Below are 27,323 nucleotides of genomic sequence, written 5' to 3'. Positions count from 1 at the left end.
GAAGGAGAATGGTCACTGGGGCAGTCCACTGTTTATGGAGATGCAATTTTTGGTAGCTGAATACATACAGCAGCACTGAGTGGAATTCACTGTACATCTTCCTTTCAGAAAGTGTAACAATGGGAACTTAGATAAGAACATAAGAAACCGGAGTAGGAGTAAGCCATTTGACCAATTCTGCCAGACTATAAGATCATGGCTGATCTGATTATGGCCTTAATTCCACTTTCCTGCCTGTTCCCCATAACCCTTGACTCTCTGTAGATCAAAAATCTGCCTAACTCAGCCTTGAATATATTCAATGACCCAGCCTCCACTGTTCACTGGGGCAGAGAATTCAAACATTAATGACCCTCTGAGAGAAGAAATTCCTCCTCATCTCCATCTTATGGGAGATCCCTTATTTTGAAACTGTGCCCCCTAGTTCTAGATTTCCTCATGAGGGAAACAACCTCTCAACATCCACCTTGACAAGCCCCCCTCAGAATCTTATATGTTTCAATAAGATCACCTCTCGATCTTCTAAACTCCAGTGAGTATAGGCCCAGTCTTTTCAACATTTCCTCATGACACAGCCTATTCATTCCCGCATAGTGAACCTTCTCTGAACTACTTCCAATGCAAGTCTGTCCTTTCTTAAGGTGACCAAAACTGCATACAATACTATAGGTGTGGTCTCACCAATGCCCTGTACAGTTTAGCAAGAATTCCCCATTTTTATACTCTACCCCTCATGCAATATAGACCAACAGTCCAGTTAGCTTCTTTAATTGCTTGCTGTACCTGCATGCTGACTTTGTGATTCACATACAAGGACACCCCTAGTCCCTCCATACTGTGATGTTCTGCAGTTTCTCTCCATTTCAATAATATTCTGCTCTTTTGATTCTTTATAACTTAATCTATAACTGGAAGGGAATATTGTGGTAGAGTATTTACGAAAGCCTAATCATATCTGTCTCTTCCTGTCAGGTATGATGAAAAGCTGCGAGCTTCCCAAAAGGGAGGACCACCTCGACCAGCAAAGACTCCCCCACCCCGACCTCCACTTCCTCAGCAACAATTTGGAGTCAGCCTGCAATAGTAAGTCTTTGCCTGTTTCATTCCTGCTTTTATTGTGATTAATTTTACGTTATATTAGAGGCTTATTTTAAAATATTTTCTTAACTAAACATCAAATAACTTAGATACTTGCTAAGTTGATTGCTCAACTAGGAAACTCACTGGCAATGCTCAAAGGAATATTATAATATGCTCAAATAAATTAACAATAATGATCACTCTTTTGCCGTTTTTCTCTCGGAGACACTAAAGCTCCAGTATTTATGGGAAGTGGAGTGGGTGAGGCTGAAATAGTCTGAAGAATCTGACAAGGATGGCAAAGTCCAATTTGCATCTTGTAGCTCTACTCAGAATCACAGTGCAGAAGAGGCCCTTTGGCCCATCGAGTCTGCACCGACACATGAGAAACACCTGACCTACCCACCTAACCCCATTTACCAGCACTTGGCCCATAGCCTTGAATGTTATGACGTGCCAAGTGCTCATCCAGGTACTTTTTAAAGGATGTGAGGCAACCCGCCTCTACCAGCCTCCCAGGCAGTGCATTCCAGACCGTCACCACCCTCTGGGTAAAAAGGTTTTTCCTCACATCCCCCCTAAACCTCCTGCCCCTCACCTTGAACTTATGCCCCCTTGTGACTGACCCTTCAACTAAGGAGAACAGCTGCTCCCTATCCACCCTGTCCATGCCCCTCATAATCTTGTACACCTCGATCAGGTCGCCCCTCAGTCTTCTCTGCTCCAATGAAAACAACCCAAGTCTATCCAACCTCTCTTCATAACTTAAACGTTTCATCTCAGGCAACATCCTGGTGAATCTCCACTGCACTCCCTCCAGTGCAATCACATCCTTCCTATAACGTGGTGACCAGAACTGCACGCAGTACTCCAGCTGTGGCCTCACTAAGGTTCTATACAACTCCAACATGACCTCCCTACTTTTGTAATCTATGCCTCGATTGATAAAGGCAAGTGTCCCATATGCCTTTTTCGCCACCCCACTAACATGCCCCTCTGCCTTCAGAGATCTATGGACACACACGCCAAGGTCCCTTTGTTCCTCAGAACTTCCTAGTGTCATGCCGTTCATTGAATACTTCCTTGTCAAATGACTCCTTCCAAAGTGTATCACTCACACTTTTCAGGGTTAAATTCCATCTGCCACTTATCTGCCCATTTGACCATCCCGTCTATATCTTCCTGTAGCCCAAGACACACAACCTCACTGTTAACCACCCGGCCAATCTTTGTATCATCTGCAAACTTACTAATCCTACCCCCCACATAATCACCTATGTCGTTTATATAAATGACAAATAATAGGGGACCGAGCACAGATCCCTGTGGTACGCCACTGGACATTGGCATCCAGTCACTAAAGCAGCTTTCTGTCATCACCCTCTGCCTCCTACAACTAAGCCAATTTTGAATCCACCTTATCAAATTACCCTGTATCCCATGTGCATTTGCCTTCTTTATAAATCTCCCATGTGGGACCTTGTCAAAGGCTTTGCTGAAATCCATATAAACTACATCAGCTGCACTACCCTCATCTATACACCTGGTCACCTCCTCAAAAAATTCAATCAAATTGAGGCATGAGATCCCTCTTGACAAAGCCATGCTGACTATCGCTGATCAAACCTTGACTTTTCAAGTGGAGATAGATTTTCTCCTTCAGAACTTTCTCCAATAGTTTCCCTACCACTGACGTGAGACTCACTGGCCTGTAGTTCCCTGGCTTATCTCTACAACCCTTCTTAAATATCTTACAGTCTCGCTGGTTGGGAGGAACCCATGATCAGGAGGCTTGTGGAGGAGGCTTGAAATCCCAAACAAACTCCATTCCATAGCTACTGATTCCACCCACATTCCTGTTCACTGTTGGAGGGCGAACCAGACTATTTGACTTTGATCTGAATTTCTAGCCCCCTATCCTGTCCATTATCAAGATTGCTTACTTTCCCCTGCATCACACTGCCCATCTACCACTGCCTGCACCCACCCGCTTCCACACCCCCATCCAGGCCCAGCTGCTGCCGAAACTCTCATCTGCGTATTAGTTACTTATAGTCTCAATTATTTCAAAGCTTTCCTGGCTAACACCCCCCATAAAACTAAGGTAATCCAAAACTCTGCTGTTCATATCCTAAATTGCACCAAGTTCCTTTCTCCAATCACCCATGTACTCGTTGACCTTTCATGGCTTCCGGACCAGCAAAGCCTGGATTTCATTCTCATGTTTAATTCTCTCAGTGGCCTTGTTCCCTCCCCGTCACCCTCCTCTCTCTCTCTCTCTCTCTCTCTATCTCTCTCTCTCTCTCTCTCTCTCTCTCTCTCTCTCTCTCTCTCTATGTAACCTGCCCCAACACTACAGCCATCCACAATCCCTTCATTTCTCCAATTCTGACTTGTGCCTGCATCACTTCTTTTGCCCCACCAGAAGCTGTCTGGGTTTTATGACCCATGCGGTTGGTAAAGCGGAGTTATTTAAAAACCCCAGAGGGAAACTTTAAACAATTGTCATAACCTATCATTTGAAGTGTTATGTTTGAAAAGCGATTCTAAATTCAGGAATCAGACCACCAGTTCTTGAGGCTTTACATTAAACTAAATGAAATATTTTAATTTACACAGGTTAAAAAAAATATATATATATACATGGCTTCAAATTACTACTATCATAACTTTTAGCAAATTCCCAAACTAATCTCCATTAAGGCAACAGCAACTCATGGACTTAACCAGACACCAGGCAAAGCATTTTCACCTTACAAATTGAAAGTGAGGTTCGTTTCACTTTGGTTCCTGTGGAGACCGTTGGAGGCTTGCAGCTCCCTTTTGATCTTATCTTGCCTCTGCCCTATACTCACAACACTGCTGAAGTTATACCTCACCCATACAATTGAATGTAAATGCTCATTGTATCACCAACCTCTGAACTAAACCTATCTAACAAAATCCCTTTCTTAGTACCAGTTTTATTAGTAATATACACATATTGCTTGGTATCTGCTAGATAGGTGTCAGTTTTCACCCCACTTCTTGAATGCTCTATTCAAAAAATGCAAATGAACTCTACCTCTGTTTACATCTGAAAACTAGCACATATCAAAGCACCCAGACTAGCTGGTTTTAATCCAATTAAGACACACCCACAGACTAAATCTCTATTTTAAAAGAAAAATATTTTCCTGTAATATAATAATAGCTTCATGATACTGGGCCGTAAGCTCTATACTCTCTACATAACAGTTTCTTTACCACATTGACTGCAGCTCACCAGCAATTTCTGGAGGGCAATTGGGGATGGATAATAAATGTAAGCCTTGTTGGTGACATTGCATCCCCTGAAAACAACTCTTTGCCCCCCACCCTCCCCCCTGCCATTGCTACTAAAAACCTTCCTCTCTGACCAAACTTTTGGTCATCCAATGTCCTGTCAGTTGGCTCGGTGTCACTTTTTGCCTGATTATCTTCCTGTGAAGTGCCTTGGGATATTTTACTGTGTCAAAGATACAATATAAATCCAAATTCTTCTTGTAAATGGGGCCTTTCACAATGTAAACATTGTAAGATATTCGAATAAAAGCGATTTCTGTGCAACTAACCTACACAATGTGACATTGCACTACTTTTTTTAAATGTTAGTCTGCGGGACAAAGGAAATGGTGACCTTATTCCTCTGGTAATGAGACAGACTGTGCTGTTCCTAAAGCAGAAAGGTAGGTTTCATTCCTCATTTCTGTGTTAAGAATGTTGACTCCTAATTTGATTTAAGCAATTTTGTAGCCCTACCTCCTCAGAGTATGAATTTGAAAAATATCTACTTTGCTCTCTTTTGCAAGCCTGACCAGCTACTACCTCTTGCTGTTGGCTCCACCCTTTGACCTTCATTCATCAGCTTCCCGGCCTTACTATTTCCTCTAGCCTCAGGTGGAAGTTGCATTTCTTTTCATTGCTTTCCCTGCACCAAGAAGATTGATTCATCTTTCAACCATTCCACTTCCTGCTGACGTGTCTTCATGGGTTTGAGTTTTGTTCAGAATTATTATATACCGTCCCACATGTTGGATGACTTCTACCATGTCTTTAACACTCCTGGATAGGATGCAGATGAAAGCTTGTTCTCTGATTGGTGTCACTCTTTTGCTCTTGCCAACAGCCTCTCTAGTCTCTATTTTGTTAACACTGTAATGGTTATTGTATCTCAATGTTGCTTGCATATCTTTTCCAAACTTCAAATATGGCATTCCACATATTCCTGTCCCTCTGTATCATGATCTTCTGCTCTAACTCATTCTTTTCTAGCACCTCAAATCTGTAAAATTTTGTATCTCCCTGTCTTTCCTTCTTGCTAAGATATTTTGATTTTACAGCCATTGTTTGACATCCCCTAATCATTATTATATGATTTGTCTTTCAGTTTCTTTAACTCTTCAACCTGGGGAGCTTTGATCCCGCCTCACAGTTTCCCAACTTTACTAATAGGGGCCAATTTTAACTTGACCTACCCAGTACAAGTGGGATGGTAAGAACACTAAAATAGCTGTGCTGCACTTAGCATCTCCTTCCTGTACTGATCCCACCACTACCATATTTCCTGCAGTGTTCCAATGCATCTGCCTGGAGTCCAGCTGATTTCAGTGGGAGCCTTGGGGGTCCTATGATGCGAGTAGAATCTGAATATGGTTTATAGAGATAAAGTTGTAAATGTCATCATTGGAGGAAATAAAGATAAAACTCTTACAATCTCTAAACTATGCTGTTCTCTAGATTGATGCCAAGGACCAATTTCTTCCCTGCACTTATAATGGGTTCAGAATTGTGTTACTCTTTCTTCATGTGGTTTCTTTACATGGGGCACATGGCTACATATTGACAGCTGCTTAAGATTAATTGGATCTTGTTGTTGATCAGTAACCTCTCCTTACTGATTGGCAGCTCTTTTCCACCCTCTTTTTCCATGCCCTCCACTCCACTCCACGCATCTTTCATTGTTGTGCACCTATAACCTGAGGGGCAACATAATTCCAGGCATCATCCTTCAATATTACTCTAAAGCGGTATTAAAAAAGACTAGAGATGATCTCTTACTCTACCGTTCTCTCTCTCTCTCTCTCTCTCTCTCTCTCTCTCTCTCTCCCCATTCCTCATTTCATATTACTGTTGGGACCTAATCACTTTTGCTCAACTGTTCCCCATAATGATGCAGCTGAACCAGAAATGCAGCAATGGATTGTGGATAAAATCTGCTTCATAATTACTGATGGTGCTCTTCCTGCAAATCACTCACATTTGCAGTGATGATGCCACTGTTGCTCAGGCTATAATCTCTCCAAATCTTGGGATTCAAAATACATATTTAAACACTTAAAAATTCTGTCATGGTTGATATTTATGCTTTGTAATCCCTCTCCAGTATCCATCATTCTCTATTTGAAAGAACATTGAATTTATCAAAAAGTATTTTGGTGAGCCCTTATTTCCTGTTTGGTATACTGACTCCAGTGTTGTTAAAACGCATCATCCTTTGTCCTATATGTAATTTCAATTCTAAGATCATTGTGCCTCCCAAGCATGAAAATTGAGAAGGGTAGTTTTCTAAGTTTGTGCTATTGGTGAGGAGCCTCACCCAGTAGCTACACATATTGGGAAGTTGAGGATGCATTGTCCATGACTTCCTGCTTGTTAACATGAATGAATGCTAAAGTGTGGTTGTGCTATCATGGTTGTCACGTATGTGAGGCTCTTGACCAATAGGAAGATCTTAGAAAATGCCGCCATGTCTTTTTCCTGAATTGCGTTTAGCAGATCTCAAGTGTAGTAATATTATCTGTGTGAGAGAGAACAATTTCCTGAAAATTTCAATATTTTGGTTACAGCACTTAAAACTGAAGGTTTGTTCAGACGATCAGCCAACATCCAGGTCATAAAGGAAATCCAGAAACAATATAACCTGGGTAGGTGTCCACCTGACTATGTGTCAGAAAATGCTGGAAAAACTCAGTAGGTCTAACAGCATCTGTGGAGAAAAAAACAGAGTTAACATTTCAAGTCCATATGACTCTTCATCAGAGGAAGATAAAGAAATAATACTTGCAATGTCCAGCATTCTGTGACCCTTTTTAGTTCCAGGAACATATTTGATAACATCCAGTGTTGGTGATAACTTGGTACAATAATATTTCTGTTCATTATTATTAGAACTATATTCACATACAGATGATGAGGGATTGCACAATTATTGGTTTATTGGTTAGATTCTCCCCCATGTGGCAACAAAGTTAAAATATGATTTTATACTGAAGCTTGTTTAGAAGAAATGCTGGATGACTGGGGTGAGTGTACTGGCCCCTATCTTTTATACTGATAAATTTGACCCTTTTATTTTTATTCATTCATTGATGTGGGCTGGGCCAGCATTTATTGCCTATCCCCAGTTTCCTTTGAGAAGGTGGTGATGAGCTGCCTTCTTGAACCGCTGCAGTCCATGTGGTGTAGGTACACCCACAGTGCTGTTAGGGAAGGAGTTCCAGGATTTTGACCCAGCAATAGTGAAGGAACAGCGATATATTTCCAAGTCAGGATGGTGGGTGACTTGGAAGGGAGCTTCCAGGTGGTGGTGTTCCCATCTATCTGCTGTCCTTATCCTTCTAGATGGTAGTGGTTGTGGGTTTGGAAGGTGCTGTCTATGGAGCCTTGGTGAATTCCTGCAGTGCACTGCGTCGGTGGTGGAGGGAGTGAATGTTTGTGGATGTGGTGCCAATCAAGCGGGCTGCTTTGTCCTAGATGGTGTCAAACTTCTTGAGTGCTGTGGGAGTTGCACTCATCCAGGCAAGTGGGCAGTATTCCATCACACTACTGACTTGTTGCCTTGTAGATGGTGAACAGGCTTTGGGGAGTCAGGAGGTGGGTTACTCATTGCACGATTCCTAGCCTCTGACCTGCTCTTGTAGCCACAGTATTTATATGGCTAGTCCAGTTCCAGTTTCTGGTCAATGGTAACCCCCAGGATGTTGATAATGGGAGATTCAGTGATGGTAATGCCATTGAATGTCAAGGGGCAATGGTTAGATTCTCTCTTGTTGGAGATGGTCATTGCCTGGCACTTGTGTGGCGCGAATGTTACTTGCCATTTGTCAGCCCAAGTCTGAATATTGTCCAGGTCTTGCTGCATTTAGACATGGACTGCTTCAGTATCTGAGGAGTTGCAAATGGTGCTGAATATTGTGCAATCGTCAGCGATCATTCCCGCTTCTGACCTTATGATGGAAGGAACTTCACTGATGAAGCAGATGGTTCACTGATGGTTGAGCCTAGGACATTACCCTAAGGAACTCCTGCAGTGATGCCCTGAAGCTGAGAATACTCCAACCTCCAACAACCACAACCATCTTCCTTTGTGCTAGGTATGACTCCAACCAGTGTAGGCATTTGCCCCTGATTCACATTGACTGCAGTTTTGCTAGGACTCCTTGATACCACACTTGGTCAAATGCGACCTTGATGTCAAGGACAGTCACTCTCACCTCACCCCTGGAGTTCAGTTCTTTTGTCCATGTTTGAACCAAGGCTGTAATGAGGTCAGGAGCTGAGTGGCCCTGGCGGAACCCAAATTGAGTGAGTGAACAAGTTATTGATAAGCAAGTGCCGCTTGATAGCACTGTTGATGACCCCTTCCATTACTGATGTTCGAGGGTAGACTGTTGGGGCGGTAATTGGCCGGGTTGGATTTGTACTGCTTTTTGTATTTAGGACATACTTTGGCAATTTTCCATATAGCCGGGTAGATGCCAGTGTTGTAACTGTACTGGAACAGCTTGGCTAGGGGCACGGCAAGTTCTGGAGCACAAGTTTTCAGCACTATTGCTAGAATATTGTCAGGCTCCATAGCATTTGCAGTATCCAGTGCCTTCAGCCATTTCTTGATATCATGTAGAGTGAATCGAATTGGCTGAAGACTGGCATCTATGATGCTGGGGACCTCCAGAGGAGGCCGAGATGGATCACCCACTCGGCACTTCTGCCTGAAAATTGTAGCGAATGCTTCAGCCTTATCTTTTGCACTGATGTGCTGGGCTCTCCCATCATTGAGGATGGGGATATTTGTGGAGCCGTCTCCTCCAGTGAGTTGTTTAATTGTCCACCACCATTCATGACTGGATATGGCAGGACTGCAGAGCTTAGATCTTACTTGATGGTTGTGGGATCACTTAACTCTGTCTATCACTTGCTGCTTATGCTGTTTGGCATGGAAGTAGTCCTGTGTCATAGCTTCACCAGGTTGACACCTCATTTTTTGTATGCCTGGTGCTGCTCCTGGCATGCCCTCCTGCACTCTTCATTGAACCAGGGTTAATCCCCTGGCTTGATGGTAATGATAGAGTGGGGGATATGCTGGGTCATGAGGTTACAGATTGTGTTCAAGTACAGTTCTGCTCCTGCTGATGGCTCACTGTGTCTCATGGATGCCCAGCCTTGATTTGCTAGATCTGTTTGAAATCTATCTCATTTAGCACGGTGGTAGTGCCACACAACACGATGGAGGGTATCCTCATTGTGAAGGCGGGACTTCGTCTCCACAAAGACTGTGCGGTGGTCAGTCCTACCGATACTGTCAGGATGCATCTGTGGCTAGCAGGTTGGTGAGGATGAGGTTAAGTATGTTTTTCCCTCTTGTTGGGAAGAACATACTGCATTGCTAAGGAGAACTGGCAATGAGGTTAAGGGATAGGTCACCAGAGATACAGTGGTAAACTTTTAAATGGATATTTCAGAATACACAGAATAGATATTCTCCAATGAGAAAGAAATTTCCAAGGAAAGGACCCACTATCCCTGGTTAACTAAAAAAGTTAAAGATAATTTCAAACTTAAAGCAAAAGCATATAATTACGCAAAGACAGGTGGCAGGTCAGAAGATTGGACAGAATATAAAGAACACCAAAAAATGACTGAAAGATTAATAAGAAGGGAAAATTAGAGTACAAGAGAAAGCTAGTTGGAAATACAAAGACAGATAGCAAGTGTTTCTATAGATATATAATAATGAAAAGCGTTAACAAAGTAAGCATTTGTCCTATAGAAAGTGAGTCTGGGGAATTAATAATGGAAGATAAAGAGATGACCGATGAATTGAACAGGTATATTGCATTGGTTTTAATTTTCCAAAATTCCCTGGTTTGCAAAAGTATCCTTTAGATTGGTAAATAGCAAATGTAGCTCCTTTATTCAAAAAGGGAGGGAGACAGAAAGCAGGAAACTACAGGTAATTAGCTTAACATGTGTCATAGGGAAAATGTTAGACGCTATGATAAAGACACTATAGCAGGGCACTTAGATAAATTCAAGGTAACCAGACAGAGTCAACATGGTTTTGTGAGAGGGAAATCATGTTTAACCAATGTATTGGAGTTCTTTGAAGAAGTAACATGTGTTGTGAATAAAGGGGAACCAGTGGATGTACTGTACTTGGGGAGCGTAGCGTGGGTTTCTGCTGAGGAAGGCACAGTGGTGAGAGTTTTGTTGGCTTGGGTCAACGTTGGCAGATTGTAGGAAAGACCTGGGTGCTCAGCATGGAGTAGGAGCTGGCACTGATGAAGAATCAGAAGGGAATGAGTGGTGGTGTGGTGTGGGGGGGAAGGAGCTTGGGGAGCAGGGAAAAGGCAGCAAGAGGAAACTGCGATGCTAGGTAGAAAACACTTGAAGAATTAACACATTCAGGGTGTGGTCAGGACACTCGCTGTTGGGATAGCCCATTGGAACCATGATTGCAGCAGGGCTAATGATATAAAAATCCAGGAGACCCTTCCCTCCACTGCCAGTAGGAATGCTGTGCCATGCATCTTTGAGATAACAGTGAGGAGAATGTAAGAAATCAGCAACTGAGAGCTCTCCAAACAATCAACTGTATGTTTGAATGGGAAGCAAAGGTAGGGCTATATAAGGACAGACAAACATAAAAGGAAGTAATTAAGAATGGCTAAATCTGAAGAGTGCACTATCTGTAAGACTTTTGATATATCGTGTATGTATTATAATGAGAAAAGACATATATCATTAATTGTATCTTTTTCAGGTAAACCAATTGAATTTGAGGCATATGGAGATGAGCATATTCCTGCTGTTATCTTGAAAACTTTCCTCCGGGAGCTTCCACAACCACTTCTAACTTCTCAGATTTACGACCAGATCCAAAGTATTGGTGGTAATCAGAAGTTTTAATTTTATTTTCCTTCACACTTTTTATACTTTAATTCAAGTGCGTAATCTGAAGTATGGGATGTTCTCCATTCTCCAACTGATTTAATATCTACAAATGTTAGTGCAAACAGTCTGATAGGAATTATGCAGCTGTAACATCAGAAATCTGGTGCACAATCTGAGTTTGCATATTTTACCACCAGCTTCAGTTTGTTGGTGTAATGCCCATCCAGTGCATCCTGTGCACATTGTAATGATGTAATCTCCATTGTGACCCTATGTATTTACTTAAGATTGTAAATCAGAGGTTCCTAAATTTATTGTATATCCCCTTAGCCCCTTCCAGATCTACCCGCTGCCCCTGTACCCCTGTCACCCTGCAGGTTTGATATTTTAGCCCCTTTAATGTCCAAGCATTGTACAAAATGTACAATTTGTTATTCACATATGCAACTTAATGCCTTAAAAGTACCACTTGTTATTCTGGTGACAGATGTGGTTGTTTGTTTGGGGTGATAATTTGTAAGTTGCTTTCTATACAAAGGTGCTGTTAATAACTTTCATTTCATTCTAGTGAATGGTGAAAATCCACTTTTGAGAAGGCAAGTTGTAAATAACAACAGTATCAAAATTTTGATAGTCCTGTCTGGCAATTCAGCCTCACATTTGGACTCAAAGGTTAACAAGTTCCTTTTGTTGGAACTCATGTTCTTGTGTTCTGAACCTTGAGATGTCCAGGAGGTTCTCTTATTGTCAAATACTGTGGCATGTACACTGCAGAGAAATTTGTGGAAGAGTAGCCGATTCAGCTGTCTGTGTTTCCCATTGAGGGGAAGTACTCACATAATTGCCTCGCCAGTTCAGTGAGATGTTTCTTAATGTCACTTTTAACAGCACCCTGTTATCAGGAATTCAGGCATGTTTGAGAACATTTCAGTGTTGTTTTCCTCCACAGTGCGAGCCCAGAATTCCAGCTTTTTAAAAAATCATTGCCCCAGACATTGGAGTCCTTGAAGTCCTAGATGTAGCTCATTCAGGCAAGAGAATATATATCACAAGTAGTCCAGATGTGAGCACCAAGCTGTGTAACCCAGACAGTGAAAGAGTGGGAATGTGTGGTCTGTAAAAGATACATAGCCTCAGAATGGAGTTCAAAGTCATGTGTCATGGAATGGCCATCGAACCTCCTATCATGTGGAGTGATAGATTGATATGTTTGCTTCCTACCTCATTAGATAGAGCAGAAAAATTTTGGAGTTCAAGGATTGAGCTTTTATAAAGTTTACCATCTTCACATTATTGTTCAGCACCTCCTTCAGGTTGGTATTCATACTTTTGACAGTGAGTCCTTCCCTATGTATACTACAATGCACTCCTATCGCATTGGGAGTGACTACTCTGATATCCTGTCACTACCTCCACTGTTCCTACCAGTCACTGACTTTGTTTCATTGGTACAGATGCCAATACATTGTAACCAGATGACGATACCTCAATTTCAATGAAGCTGTCAAGCAAGTGCAAAATCCCATTACCTGTTGTTCTGGTTGCCAGTGACTAGTAAAACAAAATACCCTCCTTTGTTGACCTTCGTAAATATACTGCACGTACAACAGAAGATAATCTAAGCCTGCCACACCTGTGGATTTCTCAAACTGCAGAGCGAAGTACTGGCTGCTGGTGACACAGTTCATGACTGAGTTAGGACATCACCGGCCATGTCATTAAATCAATGTGATGCTGTTGCTTGTTGCTTGTTAATGGCACTACTTGAATTAACTTTTGGGCCTTCTCTGTGAGCATGGTGTCACGAACATACAGTTGTGATATTATAGATTTTGTTTAAAAAAAAAAGCTAATCTTCCTTTTTTAAGTGGACACAAGAAGTCTTACAGATGGCTGCCAGAAGTCACTGACCTTTTCTACTGCAATGTGGTCAAACTTCCAGCAAGCTCTAAGTGGATTGCAGGTAGACATATCCAGACATGCAAAGACATTTGAAGCTCAATTCGCATTCCTGCCAGGGTAAGCAGAAACTCATTGTGGCTCCCCTAGCTCCCATCTTTTGTTTTTTGCAAAAATATTACCTTATTCAATAAGAGTTATCCAAAAGAACATTACAAAATGCACTTCAAATTGTCATAACAGAAAGTGAAATAAACAATCAACTCTTACCTCCCACTTTTACTGGGTGAGCTGGTGTCGGGCAAGGGGCTGGGGGTGGGGGAGGAGGATGCGGCCTCCTTTGCAGGTCCACTGTGCCCATTGGAGACACTTCCCCACAAGGTCATACCCCTCCTTTCTAACCCTCCCACCTGGCCCCTCACCCCCTCTGATACCCGGGACTTATCTGAAGTCCAACTTCCATTAGCTACTCTTCTGGCTGTAGTCCCAGCAGTGACCACCGCTCAAACCTGGTGCTGCTGGGACTACAAAGTTGTCAGACAGTTGGATTGACCAACAGCTGACTAAGGTGGGACTTCTTCCTCAGATGGGGCAGAAGTCTCACCCTTAGCCAATTAGTACCCCATTCGGCATTAAATGGCAGCGGGGCAGCCAGTATCAGCAGGGATATCTCCCCTGTCAACTCTTCAGGTAGAAGGGTAGGAAACTCTGCCATCTGAAAAATTCTGCTCATGGTTCTTGGGCTGTTATTCGACAGGACTTCACTACGTAACACAAACTGCAGCTAAGAATATTCACTGGCTGTAGTCCAAGTTTCAATGCACTGTTAGTCATATCTGTGGCTTTTTGATATAGACCCTGTTTCGTGTCTTGTGTCAACGTTTTGCTTCACAGGCTGAGATTTGCATGTTGAGTCAGTAGTTGTTGTCTCACCAGCAATTTCAGCAAGTTCCTGGTACTAGCAAAACAAATTTCATTACTTTACGTCTTATACCTGATACGTTGTGTGTTTTTGTTAATGCTAGCAGTCTTTAGCCATCTGTTCATTTTTCACTGTTACACCCTGGCAGATATAATATACAACTTTAAAAAAAAATAGACTTAATCCTGAGCTCAGTTCGGTTGGACTGTTGCTGGGCAACTGAAACCACGCTGTAGGGTGATTGGAGGGGAGGGCTATGTATACCATCCTCTCTGTTTCTGTGTTCTCATTGGTATATCTTGAAGTAAATTAACTACTTTATACAACAAACTCCCACAGAGTTTTGGAACTTTGTGTAGCTTATTGTAAAAAACCTATGAAATAAATAAAGCACAAATAAAATTCACCCATAGACAATTGCTTCCACATAACCCTCCCTCACCCCAATCCCACAGAGATGTCTCAAAGAAGCACAGTTTGGGAATCCCTAATGTAAATCAAAACCTACCTACCCGTGGCAGAGCAGTAGATGTGAGAACAACATCTTATTTGCATTAATACCATTCTTTAACTTTTTTTATTGTTTATGTAATTGTGTGGAAAACAAGCAGGTCCAACTTAGCATTGTACACTGGGGCCTCCGTTTCCTCAGATATAGAGCAACACCAGGAATCCAAATACCTAGCATTTAACCGATAGAACTACACCACCAGATTTCATGTTTTTACCAAAATAAACAAACTTTATTGTATATATGAAGAGAAATTAAACAAAGCAAGCACCACTAACTTAAAACTGTAGCTCATAAAGAATTATGCTATAAACTCAGTTCTATTTTTTTATTTATCTGCTAGAGTTCCCTTATCTTACAAAACCTTGAAGGTCTATTCACTTTTCCTGGGACCAATCCAAAAGGTATGCCACAGCCCTTCAGAATTTACTTTAACTTTCCTTAGTATCCCAGCTATTCCTCCCATTACAAATTGCATGGGGATCCTTCCAGTAGCTTTTGGCTAAACGATCCTCCAATTTTCTTTTAAGATCTCATGACTGTGGACTTTTTAGCTCCTTGTCCTGTGTTTGGACATATATACTGTTTTTTCCCAGTCAGTTCTCTCAGCTTCTGTGCAGCTCTCTCCAAGCTAACTATCCAAGCTGACTGTTTTCTGCCACAGGGCTCTGTGAGGACCACTGTAGATTTCTTCTACTAGTTGCAAGCTAGAGAAATCTTCCAGGTGTTTTTCCCTCATGAAACCCAGACTGAACTGTCTGCTTCTGTCAGCAAGCGCACATTGATAAATTTAACAAAATAACCTTCTAAACCAGGGCTCCACCCTGAATCACTATCTATACAGCAATGTGGCATACTTTGTGCTGACTCAAACAGAAGGAATTATTTTACTTTCAACACAACTGTTTGATTTTGCAACCCATGTGAATGATTTACATTGTTAATGGAGTTTTACGCTTCTTTCCCCAGGATCCCTGGCTTCAATACAAGCTTAGAGATGGGTCATTCACTGTTTGGCTCTGATGTAAATGCAACCATTTTTACCAGTTTCTCAACCAGATGCCCCATTTTCTACTTTAATTCCTAAAACTACAAGATATATTTTAAAACATGTGAATTATGAACTAAATATTCACAACATGTGCATGATGTGACATTCAACATTTACATGTGCATAGACATATGTTGACACTGGAGGTTTAGAGCTGACCCAATCAGCCAAGATGTAACAAGAATGCTGTCTTAAAGTCAGGACTCGAGCCAAGATAATAAAACTTACATTTCTGGTACAAGTTTTGCTGCTTTCATTTACCTCAAAAAAGCTAATAGTTTCCCTCGTAACCCACAAGGTTAAGGCAGTGAGGAGTGAAGCCATAGTCACTGATACAATCTGAAATGTGTGCTGGATCTGCTGTTGCTTCCTAGATTCACGCATGAAGAATGGATATTTGAATGAGGCACAGCAGGTTGCTTAGCTTCTGTGTAAAGATTGAGAGGAGTCTTATCATTTTGTTGGTTTTGGTGTCACAGTTTCTGTACTATAGACACACCACCAATTACGTTGAGAACTGCATCAGTGGAGGGAATTTTATAAACCAGTACCAAGGCACTGATGCCAGTTGTAGCACCTTAGCTTTTACCTTGGCTGAGATCAGCAACTTGGCATAAACCAGGAATCAAAGCTGCAATAGCTCAGTATTTTGTACCACACCCAACAAACCAAAGCATTTGCAACAGTTGCTGTTGAATCCGTAATATATGTGACTGGCTTCTTTTTTAGGCATGCTCCTTAACTTTTATGATGGATGTGGAAAAACTGGACACGTAAGGGGAATCAGAGATCAGAACTGAGAGAAACTGTTCACATGCATATCGTTTAACCTCAAAATGAATTGGTTTTGAAGGTTTGATGAATACTGGCAAATAGTTTTTTTTACCTTTATTGGTTTCACTACAACATTTCAACAATTTAAAATGTAGAAACTCCTCTGAAGTCTTGTTGTGTACTTACACTGCCTACTCTGGGTGTATGGATCAGAAATTATCTAACTTCAATTGCTGCCCTATGCTGTATTTTCTATTAGTGGCCTAAACAGCAGTCAAGGATGCCACAGTGGGGTAAAGAGTAGAAAATTGGCTGGGCTTCTTCTGTTTGCTATCTAGTGACCACCTTTGGAAGTGGATGTTTACATCTGTATCTTGTCAGCTGTGGCCCAGACTGAGCTTGACAGTGTTGCCCTCACAATCACCCAACCTGCCAGTACACATACTGTAGGTCATACACGAAATGAAGGAATACTGAACTCTCTGACTCTGAATAATGAAGGAGTGTGTGTGAGGAACTGCCCCCCCCCCTCCCCCTGCCAATGTAAGAGATGGTTACTTAAGAAGAGTGCTGAAGAGCTGATAGTGCCTCTGGAACTGTATCCCAGTGTGAGACTCTTTCTTCAGGAGAGGTAGAGTATAAAAACAAAAATACCTGGGAAAACTCAGCAGGTCTGACAGCATCTGCGGAGAGGAACACAGTTAACGTTTCGAGTCCGTATGACTCTTCATCAGAACTAAGAAATATAGAAATGAGGTGGAATATAATATTCTGATGAAGAGTCATACGGACTTGAAATGTTAACTGTATTCCTCTCCACAGATGCTGTCAGACCTGCTGAGTTTTTCCAGGTATTTTTGTTTTTGCTTCAGATTTCCAGCATCCGCAGTATTTTGCTTTTATCTTGAGGTAGAGTATAAAATGGGGTGACAATCAAAAGTTATTGTAAATATTATCATGATGCTCTTGTCTGCTGTGCACAGAACCTCTTTAGTTGATGCCTACCATTCCACTGCGAAACCCTGTAAGGTATTTTCCCTTGATGAGAGAGAGGAAAAGCTTGATTTTTCTTTCCAGCTAAGTGGAGCATGATGGGCTTCCTCTGCTAAGACAATCCAAAATGTTTCTAGATTCTTCCTGGCATGCTGGACCTACCTGGTCATCATTGTCTGAAGTGATGCTCAAGTCTCCAGCAACATATGGAGGTTCAGAAGATGATAAGCTGAGGTCTGGCCACATGTAAAAAGCAGTTTAATTTTTTTTTGTCCCTTTGCCTGACATTTAATGAAATAATGGATCATCTCCCAGCCCTGAACGTAACTACTGAGTTAAGCCAATAAAACATTTACATTTTGCTTGCAGCATTTTGCATTTAATTATGTGCACTTGTTTAAACAATATCATTCTGTAGAACCATAGGAAGAAAACACTGCAAAATATATTTAGATAACATTAGTACAGAACATATATTGACTGTTGCACATAAATTGTTGTAAATTATTTTTTTCTTTGGAAAATGTGGTTCATTTTTTGTCTCAAATCCATGGTTACTCTCTGCCAACAGTATCTTGGAATTCTCTCTGTTAGCTAACTGTCAGCATTTAATCTGGGCAGTTCTAAATTTAAAGCTCATCTCATTTCTGCGGTCCTAATCTGCAGTAAATTTTGTCTAGGTGTGTTTTTTGAGAATTTTGCTTCAATGATGTTTAGAACTCTCAACCTGTTAAGGCAGGGGGGTTTGATGAGCTCAGATAGAGCAACTGTAAGACAATAACATTTGAACTCAATATCAGAAAGGGAAAAATAAGTTCCCTTGACCACAACTAAGTGACCTCTATCCAAAATGCACTTATGAATTTGCTGGGTTAAAATGTGATGTCCCAGAGGTTAACTAGCAGATTTGTAATCGCAGTCTGAGCTCCCTAGTTGAGGTATCGGGGAGGATTCTGGTGCTGACAAAGAGAAGGGGAAGGGAGCAAACAAGAAAAAGACTGTACAGGACAATAAAAAGACAATGCAACTTTTTATGTTTGACTGAAAATTGGAAAATTATGGGAATAGATGGTGTATTCTGCAATAGATATTGAAGAGAATGCTCCCTTTAAAATGCAAAACCTGCTGGCTTGATTCAAGGATCCAATTTCTGTGCTCCCTCCCCCATCCAGATTTTCTTAAACAAATGTCAGCAAGATGGCTCCTGAAAAATTGTTTTGCAATGAATTGATGGCGCCAGGGGTAGAGAGTCTATGATGCTGGCTGTGGCACTCCTCTTTAATTTAAACATTTAGTGCTACAGACAATTGCTGGATAATTTTCATTTGTATTTAAGTTATAAAATACCTTAAAGTTGAATGAGTTATAATAAGATTCGTTATTGACAATCAGTAAATGGGAAATCTGCCTTATTAAAGTGATGAAACTTTTTTGTAAAAGAAAAAGCACTGCCAAAGTTGCTTTGCTTCATCGCTCCATACATACAGAAATAAGTAATCACACAGTGAATGTGGTAGATGCAGAGATGTGTCTGTTGCATTGGTGTGAATGAAGTGACGTGACATTTGCATAACAATTGAGTATGCCAGAAGCACATTTAAGGAGGATGTCTGGGGATGAAGGAGAAGAGCTTTGCTGTGCACAGAGCGATACAAAATCAAAGATAGTCTGGGTGTTACTAAAAACAATGGGAAGGAATTTTCCCAAACAAGGGGAGATGGGTTTGTTTGTGTGTTAAACCCCCTGAAATTGATGTCAGATCGGGATCATCCTGCCCTCCCAGGTTTCTGCAGAGTGGGATGGAAGGCAAGCGGGAAACCTCTTTTGGTCTGTTGGTTAGTTTATTGAGGTAATTAAATATCAACTTAGAACTGCTTTAATCCTCATCTCTGAATTTCCCAGCTGGGTGACCTGTTTCCCAACAAGCCAGCAACTCACTCGGCTGCACTGTGAGAAGACCACAGTCAGTGAAACTGACAAGCTGGGAAGGCTTTGATTGGTTACTCTGTTCAGCTGAAGGCATTGATTGGTTACGCTGATGAACTCCAGCCATGGCCACTGGGACATTGCTGTTCAAAGCACGTCTTCTCTCAGAGAGCACTTTCACTGCTTGACAGATGATTGCCAACTTGTTAAAAGGCGCTTTACCTGCCCAACACTTTTTCACACCTTCAGCTACATTTACCTTCTCCCAGCTTTCACCATGCCAAGGGAGCAGTTTGTGTAGCTCCACTTTGCACCTCTGATGAGGGGCAAAAGCCACATCATCACTAGCAGGAGCAGCAGCAGCTTCCTTCTCCCCAGCTACATGCTCCTCCACAGCAGATCCAGCTGGAATGGGGTGCCAGCCCCAACACAGGGACTAGAGGCAAACGACCAGCTTTCTCAACATGTCTGAACACTGTGCATCAGGAGGCTGAGGCTCTCACGGCAGTCATTGCTGATAACCTGCAGCCTCCTGGAATAGAACCTCCTTCCCTGTAGAACAAGTTAGCTGACAATGTGCCTGTCACTACTGTTTTTATGCAGTTAATTTAAGATCTAACTGACGCATACACTTTACTTCTAGCTGTCGAAAGCAGCCTACGAGTAACTCGATGCAAGCAAATAATACAGAAACTTCCAGAACACAACTATATCATTGTGAAGTACTTGATATGCTTTCTTAACATGGTGAGTATGTCATTTACAAAGATCAACATTTTGTCAGACACGCGTTTATGTGCAAAGGTTTGTGGTTTACAAGTGCAGTAGTATCTCTTGGGAGGAGGGGAGCTTAAATAGTTTTGAAAAAAAAATTGCAGAAATTGGTGAGCTGGCACAATCCCTGTGGCTGATGGAACTCATCCACATTATAGACAGTGTTTTACCAACAGCACCAGGTATCTGGGCATTGAACCGCTTCGTGGCTGTCCCTTATTTTCCCTCCCCCGCCCCCTGAAATTTTCTTCTCTCCTGTTCTGAAGTGCTTACTTTTGTTAGACTATAGTTCCTCTGAAACTGGCAACCCTCTTAAGTACTGCACTCAAGTTGCCAAGCCTTGAATATGAGCTTGGACAGCGAATATCTGTGGCCCATTCAAACATGGACAGAATCACGGCCGAATCTGATCTGTCCCACTCTGAGGACCACGTGTACAATTTCCAGCAGAGGTCACTAGATGATGATTAGGAGTGGGTACCTGACTAATTCCTTCCTCCCCTAGCACAGAAACGTGAAGCATATTCTGTTAGTATTAGTGAACTCAACACAAACTCGGGATTAAACCTGGGACCTTCAGTACCTTTACATATTAGGCCATTGATGGATGCATTACTCTTGCTCAACTCTGTAGCATGAAGGTGCTATTCAAGGAGTTGCTGACGCTGTTAGATGAAAGAACTAACTTAGCATACATTTGTAAGACAATCATTGAAATGTCCAAGCTTAATGTTGACATCAAATCGGTTCCTAAGCATAATTCTGTCATAATTCTAATCCTTTGGACTGTTGACTTTTAGTACAGATCCTGATGGTGAAACTGACACTTTCAACGGGGAAAGTATTTGAGATCATTAGAGGTGCTGAATTTTATACCGATCTGAATTAATGGGCTACAGTACCTCAGCTGAAGCATCCTATTGTTTCAAATATCTGGCTGCCTAGGGCACATGAGCTCCTATTTGAGCCCAGTCATAATAGTTACTTCTTCAATAAACCAGCTCTGATGTCAAAATAAATGGATATAATTTAAGGTTGAATGAAAATGAAAATGATGCATTTGAAACTAGTGGAGAGTGCGTGGTAGCACATTATATTGGACAATCTTTCCCAATGTAGCTGGTGTATTGTTGTTCATTACTATTCTGTAATGTAAAATGCTTGTGATGCAATTGATTCTTGATGGGCTGAAAAACGGTCAATGCCGCATTGGCCTGTAGTATTCCATTTTTTCGAAGAACTGACAGGTCCCAACACTTCACATCTTTCATGTAAGGTTTTATTTTTGGATTAAAAAATTGCACATTTGGAAACATTTCTGCCAACATAGTTCAATGCTGGGTAATAGAGTCAGGGAGATACACATGGTGCATAGTGAGTCCCCTGGCCTCAAAGTGTCCAGTGCTGTCATCACGCTGCCATCCTGTTTGATGCATAACTACACAACATTTTACTGGCATTAGTTGATTGGAAAATTACGTTCACTTATTGCGAGCAATCAATGAAGTGCCAGGATTAATTTTCAAAAGCTCAATTTGTCCTGTGCTTGTTTTTTTATACTTTGTTCATGGGATGTAAGCTGCAATGACGAAGCCAATTTATTGTCCATCCCTAATTGCCCTTGAGAAGGTGATGGTGAGCTGCCTTCCTGAACCGATGCAGCCCATCTGGTGTAGGTGCACCCACAGTGCTGTTAGAGAGCGAGTTCCAGGTTTTTAAACCAATGACAGCGAAGGAATGATGATATAGTTCCAAGTCAGGATGGTGTGTGGCTTGGAGGGGAACTTGGATGTAATGGTGTTCCCATGCACCTGCTGTTTGTGTCCTTCTAGTTGTTAGAGGTCATGGGTTTAGAAGGTGCTGTCAAAGGAGGCTTGGCAAGCTGCTGCAGTGCATCTTGTACATGACACTGCTGCCACTGTGCGTTGGTGGTGAAGGGAGTGAATGTTAACGGTGGTGGATGGGGCATCAATCAAGTGGGCTGCTTTGTCCTGGATGGTGTCGAACTTCTTGAGTGTTGTTGGAGCTGCACTCATGCAGCCTAGTGGAGAGGATTCCATCACACTCCTGACCTGTGCCTTGTCAATGATGGAAAGGCTTTGGGAAGTCAGGAGGTGAGTTATTCACCACAGAATTCCCAGCCCTGACCTGCTCTCGTTGCCATCTATTTGTGACTGGTCCAGTTTAGTTTCTGGTCAGTGGTAACCCCAGGATGTTGATAGTGGGGAATTCAGTGATGGTAATGCCATTGAATGTCCAGGGGAGAAGGTAAGGTTCTCTCTTGTTGGAGACGGTCATGTCTGGCACTTGGGTGGCATGAATGTCACTTGCCACTGATCAAGCCTGAATGTTGTCCAGGTCTTGCTGTGTGCAGGCATGGACTCCTTCAGTACCTGAGGGGTCACAAATGGTGTTGAACATTGTGCAATCATCAGTGAACATCCTCACTTCTGACCTTATGATGGAGGGAAGGTCATTGATGTAGCAACTGAAATGGTTGGGCCCAGGACACTACTTTGTGGAACTTCTGCAGTGATGTCCCAGGTCTTCAACAACAGCCATTTTCTTTGTGCTAGGTAAGACTCCAACCAGTGGAGAGTTTTCCCCGATTCCCATTGAAAATCACCATTTAAGTTATTGACTGTGTTTATCCATCAGGTGACCATGGGATATGAGCATTGTAAAATATATAGCCTTAAATGTGTGAATAACAGGAACAAATACCTAGAATAGTTCAGATACCAAAATCAAAAAAGAAAAACAAATTATATTTAGAAACCTATTCCTTGTTTTTAAAAAATGGTGCAGAATTTTCCAACCAGCTAGTAGTCATTTCACAAGGGTCACAAGTTCCGGATTCCCCCCAAACTAGATTGAAGCTTCAGCCACTGTTACAGCGAATCATGCTGCTCTGGGGACACAATCTTTGCCCTGTACCCCATGCCAGTACTATAATCAGGCTAGCTTAGAGCGATGGAGGCTCTTAACTAGTCAGGTAGGTAAATCTTTATTTTGCATTGATGATCCAACATGCTTTACATATTGTTAAAATCTAATTAAGTCTATTGTGTCTTAGGTGTCCCAGGAGAGTATTTTTAATAAAATGAACCCATCAAACCTGGCATGTGTCTTTGGAGTGAACCTGATCTGGCCCACGAAAGGACCTGCAACATTGCATGCCCTACCGCCAATAAACATGTTTACTGAGCTATTGATTGAGTACTACAGCCAAATCTTCAGCTCCAGGATTCTGCCCAATGAGGTGCTGCCATAAACACTGCTTCAAACACTGCAGCTAACCTCGGTAAGTCAATGGACATAATGGATACGTCTGATACTGATGGAAAAGCCAAATGCTGTAGTTGGTTCTGTATTAAATTGCATTGGCCACAGACTCTTGGGTGTGTGGATATCACTTCATGATACTTAAAGCTTGTTTGTCACTTGCTGATACCAAGATGGCGAAGAAGGAAGTGATATAAAATTATTTTTAAAATTTTGACTGGAGAGTTATAAAACAGGAAAACTGATGTAAAAATCAGTGTTTGCTTCCATAATGCCAGTGGCATTGTTTGTAAACATCGTAGACTTTTGACATGCCAGCTCCTTTTCCTTTCATTTATCAAGTTCTAGTTTTGACTGTGTAGTAGGGAGGTGCAGATTGGACCTTGAGCCTGTTTTCCTGCTGCACCTTTGGTATGTGTAGTACAGAGATTAAAACAAGGAAATAAAATTACTTTAAAATTGTGAAAAATCTACAAGGCCAATTTCTTTTATACGTGGTGTGGATAGAACCTTATTATGAATCATGCACCTATGCCTTAAAACAGTATTAATCTTTTCCGCATTGTTGCTAAATGGATATGAGAACTGCCAAAGTTGATGTTTCTCTATCTTATTTCATTAATTTAAGGGAGAAGTGACTAACGAGTTAATAAGCCCAGATATAATTAACATCACTTATTTTTGAGGGCAACACTCAGACAAATTTTGCGTCCCTGAGGTAAGAGAGTGGTAATTTTTTCCATTTAGTCTCTGCAACAAGTAGACAGACTGGTTAAAAACAAAAAAACTAAGAGATAAAAACAAAAAACTACTGCGGATGCTGGAAATCCAAAACAAAAACAGAATTACCTGGAAAAACTCAGCAGGTCTGGCAGCATCGGCGGAGAAGAAGAGTTGACGTTTCGAGTCCTCATGACCCTTCAACAGAACTTCAACAGTTCTGTTGAAGGGTCATGAGGACTCGAAACGTCAACTCTTTTCTTCTCCGCCGATGCTGCCAGACCTGCTGAGTTTTTCCAGGTAATTCTGTTTTTGTTAAGGACAGACTGGTGATAAATCTGTTTAAAGTGTAGAAGAAAGTTTCAGCTCAAAACAGCTTTTTCCTCTGTACTAGTTTTACTTTACACATTCTGTATGTGAATCCATCTTCTGGGCTCTGTGGCCATTAATGCTGAAAAATGAAGACATCAAAATGAAGGTCCTGGAACATTAGCAGCTGGGTTGATAGGACCATGGTTTTTTACCACTTTGGTCTATTGCAAGTGTCGGAGGAAAGAGCTTCAACTCATCACACGGGGTTTGCTTCAGTCTTGGGTGCTAGTGGTGAAAAGAGACTAGCCCACTTGTACCACAAATTTACAATTTATATTTAACAGTGAAAGGAGTTTATTTTTCATCCACTATGTATTTATATTTTTGTTAAATTAATAAAATGCGGCATAGACTACATTAATATGCAATTATTTGAAGAATCTTTGTTCTGATTGCTTTTCTGCCAAGGACTTGTGTTTATTGTTGCTGTGGTGATCATTGCTGCTGGTGTAAACAGTAGTAGTAAAATATTTTATAATAATGTTATACAGCATTAACTGTGTAAAATACAGCTTACACCAACCAATGCAAAAATTGATATAGTAGCTAAGACATGAAAGATGAGAGCCTTCAAGTCCTATCTCCCTATAGGAGACCACTGATAAATCAAACTTTACAGCCCAGTGACAATGGTGCACATAAACCTGTGGCTGATCAAATCTATCATATATCCTGAAATTCTGATGAAAGAACTTCCCTGCCTATGTGCTGAATGTTAAACTGATGAATGAGTGGCTCACCTGAACATTTAGAAAGAATTTAATGCTTTATATGCAGCACATCAAAAGAGTCATGAGGGCTCATGTTCTTTTTGGGCAGAGTTAGAAAAAAAACACTAGGCTGTCAGATTCTAAAATTCACATAAAAGGTCTTTTGATCTGTAATTTTGATAATTATTCCTAGGCTTTGTCATTGCTTGTTTCCTATGAATTTAATTTTTAATGTTTTGTGTTTGTGGGAAGGTAACATAATCTTTGTATCATTCTTTTGTATACAACAAAGGAATGCATTATAAGTTCGGTAATGAAGTGCAATCTGCTTGACTGGTCTTTTGCTACTGTTTTAAATTTTAACTCCTAATAAACTGATTTGCATCTTATAGCACAAGTCACACAAACTGATAAATTTCCAACTAATAGGAGAACACAAAGAGACTCTTGTTAGTCCCTCAGTTCCAGACAGCAAATTATAAGGAGGAGGGTGTCCGGTTGTTTTTGAATCTGAGCACAGATACTTTAACAAATATTGTGCGTAAAAGGTTGCAGTTCAGTATAAGGGGAGCACAGACTTATAGGAGGGTTCCATGATACTGGACTGAACTCTGATCCTTGGTCATCACCACAATCCTTCTATATGCTCATGGTGCAAGTTGTAATTGTTGTTCATGGCTCGTCCTTGAGTCCTTTCCCCATCAGCTGGAGGCTTCCTCAACAAATGGCTGCTATCTTCCCAGATCAAAACCCTCCTGCATTCATCATCCAATCCTCCTGACTCTTGCAGATAACTACACTTTACAGTAATTCTTGCTGCTTCTTTTCCCTGCATCTTCATTGTACTGAAATCAAGACTCACCTAAATTTTCTGGTGTAACTTGTTCCCACCCAGAACCTTGAATCTTTTTAAAACTTTCCCTCATTCCCTTCCTTTGCAGATTTTTCAACTTCAAGCTTGATGTCACCTAATCACTGCTGCTTGGTTGATCTTTTTTCTACTGTTTTCAACTTTGGTGGTCTGCATGATAGATAGTCTTGGCACTTTCACCACACTACTCAAAAAGCCTATTATCAAGAACCAGCATATTGGCGGCTGCTTACTATAATGACTGCTCAGATGGTGGGAATTAGGGATTTTCTTGCCAACTTTTCCTCTGTTGATGAAATTAAACATGAGCTCTGAAATTTTGCTTTAAAAATTAAAGTGGACACATGTTCTCAAAGGTTATACAAGTGATTTCAGTTAACCTAAACAGATTTTGATCATGAAAATGACCTCTGATATTTGCCCAATTCTTTTAAATTTCGAACACCATTGCTGTTTGCATGCTCATGAAGTTTGCTGGTCATTACTTCTGGTACTGATTCAAGCTGTACATTTGCCTCAATAACCAAAGTGACCTTGAAAGGTCGGACAGAAGTGTTACTAGATATTATAGACATCACTTTGCATCTTCAACCAAAGAAGCAGTGCGAGCCCAGGAACTGTGGGAGGCAGAGTCTGTACAATGCCTGTACAAGGGAAGTTTCATAATTGGATATGGTAATGGGGAATGAGAAGATAAGTCGAGGAAAAATAGGGTAACATCCAGGCAATAGTGACCATGTGACAGACAAGGATGTAAGTATGACAAAAACCAAGCTAATAGACTGAAGGAAAGCTGATTTTTGAGGAGCTGAGAATAGAACTTGGGAAACTAAAATGGGCAGCAATATTGGCAAATAACAATCTAGAACAACAATGGGAAACATTGCAGGAAAAATATATTCCACTAAATGGAAAGAAAAACACTCGTGAGGTTTCATGGATGAGAAAAGACAGAAGGGAACAATTGAGGGTTAAGAAAGAGGTGTAAGTTAAGTACATGGACAGCAGGAAAGTGCATGATAATGTGAAGAGATTAGGAGAGAAGGAAAAAAACACTTAGGAAGATGAAGAGGAACTATGGAAGGTGAAGAGGAATTATAAAGTTACATTATCAAGGAACATAAAACAAAATAGTAAAATATTTTACAGGCATATCAATAAAAGGCAAGGCTGTGATGGAGATAGGAACATTAAGGGATAGACAGGATAATATGACAGGTAATGGTAGAGAGATGGCAGAA

General features: G+C 41.3%; 1 protein-coding gene across 4 annotated transcripts in view; it reads left to right on the top strand.

Annotated features, from left to right (window-relative positions):
- LOC144696708 (rho GTPase-activating protein 8-like) overlaps positions 1 to 25,529 on the top strand; it is an 84,112-nt gene extending 58,583 nt beyond the window's left edge. For all 4 annotated transcript variants that reach the window (XM_078568339.1, XM_078568336.1, XM_078568340.1 and 1 more), the window contains 6 exons: positions 973 to 1,083; positions 4,714 to 4,787; positions 6,948 to 7,025; positions 11,144 to 11,272; positions 19,994 to 20,097; positions 23,201 to 25,529. In XM_078568339.1, coding sequence (XP_078424465.1) covers positions 973 to 1,083; positions 4,714 to 4,787; positions 6,948 to 7,025; positions 11,144 to 11,272; positions 19,994 to 20,097; positions 23,201 to 23,398 — 694 coding nt within the window. In that variant the 3' untranslated portion in view covers positions 23,399 to 25,529. The remainder of the gene's footprint in view (positions 1 to 972; positions 1,084 to 4,713; positions 4,788 to 6,947; positions 7,026 to 11,143; positions 11,273 to 19,993; positions 20,098 to 23,200) is intronic.
- The last annotated feature ends 1,794 nt before the right edge of the window (positions 25,530 to 27,323 follow it).

The sequence above is a fragment of the Cetorhinus maximus genome, chromosome 22 (genome assembly GCF_964194155.1).
Source record: "Cetorhinus maximus chromosome 22, sCetMax3.hap1.1, whole genome shotgun sequence".
Lineage (NCBI taxonomy): Eukaryota > Metazoa > Chordata > Chondrichthyes > Lamniformes > Cetorhinidae > Cetorhinus > Cetorhinus maximus.
This window is presented reverse-complemented; position numbering and strand designations above follow the sequence as displayed.